This window comes from Chenopodium album, chromosome 13, assembly GCF_948465745.1.
Source record: "Chenopodium album chromosome 13, dcCheAlbu1.1, whole genome shotgun sequence".
Classification (NCBI taxonomy): domain Eukaryota; kingdom Viridiplantae; phylum Streptophyta; class Magnoliopsida; order Caryophyllales; family Amaranthaceae; genus Chenopodium; species Chenopodium album.
Genome location: NC_137846.1, coordinates 13,335,710 through 13,342,746, shown reverse-complemented (window position 1 = coordinate 13,342,746; position 7,037 = coordinate 13,335,710). Strand labels below are relative to the sequence as shown.

General features: G+C 32.1%; 1 protein-coding gene across 2 annotated transcripts; it reads right to left on the bottom strand.

Annotated features, from left to right (window-relative positions):
- Positions 1 to 484: 484 nt before the first annotated feature.
- Positions 485 to 6,324, bottom strand: LOC145576359 (GRF1-interacting factor 1-like). 2 transcript variants are annotated; one of them, XM_081634127.1, is made up of 4 exons: positions 5,995 to 6,324; positions 2,030 to 2,106; positions 1,413 to 1,497; positions 485 to 1,146 (listed from the first exon to the last, which is right to left on the bottom strand). In XM_081634127.1, exons 1-4 carry the CDS (start codon positions 6,076 to 6,078, stop codon positions 775 to 777), a joined length of 618 nt encoding a protein of 205 aa, XP_081490253.1. In that variant the 5' UTR covers positions 6,079 to 6,324; the 3' UTR covers positions 485 to 774. The 2 variants fall into 2 exon arrangements, with proteins under 2 accessions (XP_081490253.1, XP_081490254.1); XM_081634128.1 differs by having other exon boundaries at positions 485 to 1,143; positions 5,995 to 6,323.
- Between the last annotated feature and the right edge of the window lie 713 nt (positions 6,325 to 7,037).

The window sequence follows — 7,037 nt, the reverse complement described above, 5'->3', positions numbered from 1 at the left end:
CAAATATAAAAGAATAATAATTTAAGACTAAGTGTATAAAGCTATAAACTATTTTTGTTTAATCTAGATAAAAGTAGATTACGCATAATTATTTGATGGATTAGTTTGTAACAGATTTTTATCCCTTTAAATCTTTGTTGATCCCTTCAACTTCAGTGCCATAATGATGTTCTCTTTGATTTGTAAATCCTTAAGTATGGTCCACGCATTACATGCACCTCTAAACTTGTTTTCTTAATGTAAAGGATTATTATATAAAATGATGCATCAACTAATTGAAGATCACCCAGTTTAGCCACAACAGACAACATGAAGAACGTGAGCATTATGCAGATACTATGGTCATTTTCTTTTCCGTGGAATAATGTTTACTGTATTTTTATCTCATATGAAATGTAATATACTTGGATATATATTATGATTGAGATCAACTTATGAAGATTTGTTGGAGAAGTCAGTCCAAGCAAGACAATGAAGCTAATAAAAAAAAGGCACATAAAATTTAGGAATATAATCCTACAAATTTACATGATAATTAAACCGCTTTAAAAGATTCCGAGTCTCGCCACTTTAAAAGAACCAAGAAGATGGAAGCTTTGTGAGTAGCAACTCAACAATGTTTTCCATCAGAGAAAATTTAGCCCTTTAAGTGGTGATCTTTTTTTAACCATTCCATGTTTCCTAGTAACTAGTAAGTACTACTTCCTTGACTAATACTAAACTCCTAAAGACCGACTTAGCAACTCCGTCTAACTTCCTCATGCTACTACGATCTTAGTTTCCATCTTCACCAGACTTCAAGTAGAGTGCCTCACCGCCATCACTTGAAGTCCCACCACGCCCTTCAGAGCTTCCGATGTCCTGCTTGATGCGCCCAAAGTCAGCATACCCAAGCATACCACTGCTGGCCGCACTGTGAGGTTCACCTTGCAGCATGTTGAGTGAGCTACCAGCAGAGCTCATTCCCATTTGGCCGGCATGCAGGGCTTGACTCTGTTGAAGGGTGGGGTATGCTTGCTGGCTATAAAGCATTGAAGAGCGTGCTGCCATCAAAGCCTGTGGCGACATTGATTGAGCTTGCTGCTGCTGTTGTTGCTGCATGTAATGCGCCCCTGACTGCATCATCGGGCTTTGAGCATACTGCTGCTTTTTCAAAAAAATTACAATTTCAAAATCATAGATAGTAGTATTTGCTAATCATGATAAAATCAAATAATAATTTCTTCCAAGAGATGTGTGCTAAATTTTATTGGACGTGCAAGGAACATTTCTCAGTCACTATTGCAGTATTGCTTTCTAGGAATAATGATGATGGATGTGCATTAATAATAATGTCAAATGTAAAGGAATTTTCGAACTTCCAACAAATTGAGGATGAGCTCTAATGAACAGAAAATCCTTATCATATATACCTGGGAATGCATAGTAGCAGGTTGGGGCTGGGCATCAGCAATAGCAGCAAGATACATCAGGTTTCGCTGCAGCCTTGCTTGGTTCCTGCAATAGTCGAAACAAATGAATGATGAATATGTCATGGTGGCAACTACTAATGCTTTTTTCAGCTTTTCTGCATTATAAAGCATAGTTCCAATGTGATTCTTTAAAAATTACAAATGCAGAATGACTTAAAGCTGCACCTTGCATCTTACAATTTCAGACTTGCACAAGCATTTCTAGTTATTTAAGAAAAAAAATAATTATACTAAGTCCTGCAAATCAACAACTATCTTTCTGATCCAATTGAAACCGGATGCAGTTTTAAACTTCACTCACTGAACTGTCTAATTCCAATATTACAATACCAGAATTGCCCATAGCACATGCCTGATGTAATATGCAAATACGGAGTATGATGACATAAACTCGTTAGTTACATTATAAGCCAGCAGCAACTAGAGATATATCATGATAAAGTTACTTCCAGCTTTAATATCTAATTTTTTCTGAATCATTTAGACAGCTAAATTACCAAGCAGAGACACAATTATGAATCATGTAAGAATAGCCAAAGTTTGCAAATTAAGCTTACTCAGCACACTCATTAATCTTCCCTGAATTCTGGCTTTCCACAATCTTCAGAATCAAAGACTTGTTCTCATCCAAGTACTGCCAAGATTGAAACCAATCAAAAATTAGAAATCAACAAGAAAAAATATTTCCAGATGAGAGCTAACCAAGCAGTATATATAGATGAAGCGACTAAAAGACTAGAATCATAAGTGAATTAATGTAACAAAGGATGAAATTGTCATGCATAACCAAAGTGTGTTAAATTACTATCAATTTTTACTCAAGCACAAGGATCAAAATAATCCGCAATTAGCAATAAATTTGAATCTAACCTGCTAGCCCTAGACTAAGATTAAAGGCAATGCATACAACACCATTCCACACTTATAATAACAAACTCATATCAAGTAGCAGAGACGGCAGCTCATCTATGCATACAGCAATCCCTTATTCATTTTTATATGTATATTAATTGTTTATCGATCATCATTTGATTAACAATAACTTCCTTTTTCTCAACGATTTACAACGGAACATACGGATTCTCTATTTTAATGAATCGGTGATGACAAGATGACAATTGTTCATACTTTGAGACTTACAAAGAAATTTGAAAATAATAATAATAATAATAATAATAATAATAATAATAATAATAATTCTAAGTTTTTTTTCTCCAGATTTAGGCCTTCAAAAGTAGCTTAGCAGATAAGAAAACTTGATACTAGGTTTAAAAACAAGTTAAAAACCATCATCACTAAAAACCACCAGTTAAAAAGTACATTTACACTATTTTTCATCATTAGCCAAATAGTCATAACATTAGTTGAGTAAGAAATACTGACATTGCCTCCTTTTCAATAAAGGTTTAAACTAAATTTCTAATACCAGCAAAACAAAAAGGTCTTACAGAACTGATGAATATGTGAAGACCATTACAGGAGCCCACACCTAAAGCTTCATTGCAGTAACTTTTAAGTTTGCTACACTTCAATGATTACACTGACATTTTATACTTCCATTTATATTTATATTTATATCTTTATCTTTATTTTCCATGTTAATTTTTGAATTACTTGTTGTGGTCCAAGTTCAGAAAAGGTTCAATTTCCAACTGCCGGAAAAGGTAAGTTTGGACCAAAAGGCAGATCTTAGGCCAGGGGTTGAACCATGCTCTTAAGGTATGTTGAACAGCATGCCAGCAATAATCAAGCTGCATGACAGTATGTATGATGGATATCGACTTTTCGATGCTTACGAATGCGAGCACATAAACTTAATCATCTGTTAGGCTAATTACCACTAAGATAGACATAACAATGTATCACTCGACTGAAGTGCTCGTTTAGCATGCTTCAATGACTAAACCCGAGATCATAATGGACTTTAGTTGCAATTAAGGTAGTAATAACTTAAATCATCAAGTAATGTACATTTGTACTAGACTAGAATAGAGTAAGGCATGTGAATCACATACCACCAACCAAGACAAAAGAGTTAAAAACAGACAATGTAGTTCAAGTAATTACACCATAGTTATTCCTCTTCATTATTTTCTGTTGGTCAAAAGTATAAACCCTTTTCTTTTGTACCATACAACTACTGAGTTTTCTGACTCAAAACAATTCAATTCCATGGAAAAATTGTACAACATATAACTTTTTTAAATCAAAAGCCAACAAAATTTTACCATTTATCAAACACAACAAAAATGAATAAATTTCCATATATGCTTATTAAAGTAAACTTTATGAAAAGTCCAATTTTTTTCTTATTTTCCTATGAACCATTGGTCCATATTCTATATAAAAACCCATTTATAGCTACAAGTTAGTTAACCATCATTTATAATTTATACAACCGAAGTACTTCCTAGAGTCTAAGACCTTAGGTTGTCTTGGTGCTTAAAAACTCTCATAGTCCTGCACACTATATTCCACCCTCCCCAACCATACACGTGGCATGTACCTGAACCTGTTACTTCAACATCAGATTTTAAATGAAAGTGAGTTGCAATAACAAATTGCATTTACTCATTTTTATTTTTATTATCTTTTATTTCATGAGGATACAGCTTGTACTATTACTACTTTACTAGACCTAGTCACTAGAGTCTACTTGCATTAAAATAGAACACATGCTCAGCCAGTATGCAACTAATGACAAAGTCTCTTCTGGTATTAGACTCTCACTATTATGCTATACTTTTTTTAACCCTACACAATTTAATCAACAAATGAATTATACCAAAAGATTAATGCTTTACATGTTACATGTAGCCTGAATGAGTTTACTCATATTAATCGTATATATCTTCGAATCTACCCGATGAGTAATCTACTAGAGTTAATGTGAATAAAATGTTCTTAAAACAAAATACACTCGTATTTTTAGTGTCGCTGAGTTGGATCTCACCATCTCCTTTCACACATAAAATGACAAATGATGCCTAAATTTGTGGGCCCTAAATGAAGCTTTTGTTATTAAGGTCATTTAACAAGTAGCTTCAATTCACACATCCAATAGAGGTTGTAAATTAGGAGTGACCCAATGGGATAAGGGTGTGAACATGTTATAGTTAAGGAAAGTCAAGGTGTCATTTGAACAACCTACTTGGTCAAACCAATTAAAAAATAAACACAGTATATAAGTAGTAAAAAAAGTAATCCATAAGGTATTGATTAATAACCATATGATTAGACATAATTTAGTCCATTAACAGCCAAAACCAATATGTTTATTTTTTTCCTTGCTTTTGGTTAACCAATATGATTATCTACAAGAACTTTTAACCTGCTTAAAGCTAATTACTGCTTTGCAATAGGCCATAGGTAGAAAACATAGAGGGTTAATTAACATCGTATGTCTCAACTTATGTCTCATCTTGTATCTTTTTTTAATTTGAACACATACGTCATAGACCTGTAAGCACATACTTTTTTTTATCCAATTCAATGTTATAATAACAAGTAATCGAAGATGATGAGGTAAACTCATATAATCTTGTACCAATATGGTTTATATGATTAGCATAGAATTAGGACTAAACACAATATGATTAAAAAGTTCTATATTATTGGTACAAGCACTGTTTAAGCATGTAAAGAAGACATGTATACATACACTGATACACATCAAAAGGCGCATGCAAAACTAGATTCTCTACCTTTACAAATCTTGTCTTTTTGAAAAACAAAAATGAAATGGCAAATATGTCACAAACAATATAAAGAGGAAAAAATGTCTGAAACTTACTCTATGTAGAAAAGTTCATACTACTCCATAACTAAACATTATAACTTCATACTTATGATATACTAAGATACAAACCCACATTTCCATCAAAAAAAGATACAAACCCACATAGAAAATTTTATAAAAAGCAGAAAATTAAGATCCAAGTCAATAGATTGCTTACAATGAACACAAAATAAAGCTAAAACCACACACCCGATTGTATAATAGAAATTGTCAATAAACAATTAACATTGTAAATCATGTTGATCTTGTTACTAATAGATTACATATTATGGACCCCTCAAATTTTATCAGCAGAAAAAAAAAAAAAAAAAAAAAAAAAAAAAAGGGGGGGGGGTAATATCTGACATATTCTCACACACAAATTAAGCATAGGAAAGGGAAAAAAAAAAAAAAAAAAAAATCAGTACATACAATACAGAGATTTTTTTTTTTTTTTTTTTTTTTTTTACAATAAAATTATGAATAAAGAGAAGTTAAACTTAAGGGGCACTCAAAGAATGATTATTAAGCACAAAACATAAAGATATATGCCCAATTCAAGCAAGTGCAATTTCAACTAATAATCTCTCCGTCTTTAAAAGTGTTCTACCACCTCTATCTTATCATTACGACAATCACCGTCTGAGCAGTAAAAACTTTCAGAGGCGGCAAAAAAATAAACCCCAGAAACACAAAATAAGTAGATAAAAGGAAAAAAAAAAAGAGGAGAGAGAAAAAAAAAACCTGTTGAATGTGATCAGTAGTGACGTTGTTAGAAGAGTAATAAGCTGCCATCATGGGCTGCATCTGCATCAGGTGCTGCTGCATATCAACCCCCACCAACAAACCAAGGAAAATCCTTTTTTTTTTTTCAATTTGTAAGTGCAAAAAATAAAAATGAAAAATAAAAAAATAATTTAGAAATGGAAGGAAATGAGAAAAAGAGTTCTGAAATAGCAGAGGGGAAAGAGATGGTGCTACTGCTAAAACTACTACCGGATGTTTTCTCTCTCTACTGGAAACACTCACTATATAAATAAAAAAGAACACAGGGATTCACACTCAGAAGACAGTGAGAGAGGTATATAAAGAGGACAGATTATTTTTTTTAACAAAAAAAAAAATATAGTTTTATTTAGAGAGAGAAAATTGTAGAGAGAGAATGATGGGGTGGGGTGGGGTTGGGTTGGGTTGGGTTAGGTTTGGTTGGATTTGTGTTTGAGTTGAGTTGAGTTGAGTTGAGTTGGGTTGGGTTGGGTTAGGTTGAATTGTGTTTTAAAGCCTGTTTTGATTTACTAAATTCAAGTGAACTGAATTAATTGGAGTTGAATTGATTGGAGCTGAATTGAAATTAAGCTGAAAAGAATAAGTCCTTACTCAACACACGACTACAAATAATCTTTTTATTTTTTTAATTACAATGTTCACCTCGTCAAGAAAATAAAAAAGGGAAAAAAAATTACAATGTTCACAAAAAAATGTTCTTGTTACTATTTCTAGTATTTGTAATAAAGGAGTATTATGTGTGAAATGTAATAAAAACGAAGGTACTCTCTGTCTCATAATATATGACACAGTCAAACATTACACCTATGTTAATGCACTAGTTTGATTTTATTTTTATATAAATAAATATTAATGAAAATTATTTTAAAAATTATACTATGAAACTTTATATTAAAACTTATCCAACAATATATTTTATGAAAATATATTTTTATTATGTTAGTAAAAAAAATTATGGTCAAACCTAATGCATGAATACTGAAAAAAAATGTCCAACTTCT

Excerpts from the sequence above, each read along its gene's own strand:
- LOC145576359 (XM_081634127.1), bottom strand. The coding sequence starts at position 6,078 with ATGCAGCAGCACCTGATGCAGATGCAGCCCATGATGGCAGCTTATTAC. Across the intron at positions 2,107-5,994 it reads CTACTGATCACATTCAACAG|TACTTGGATGAGAACAAGTC; the intron begins GTTTTTTTTTTC and ends CAATCTTGGCAG. Across the intron at positions 1,498-2,029 it reads AAGATTAATGAGTGTGCTGA|GAACCAAGCAAGGCTGCAGC; the intron begins GTAAGCTTAATT and ends CGACTATTGCAG.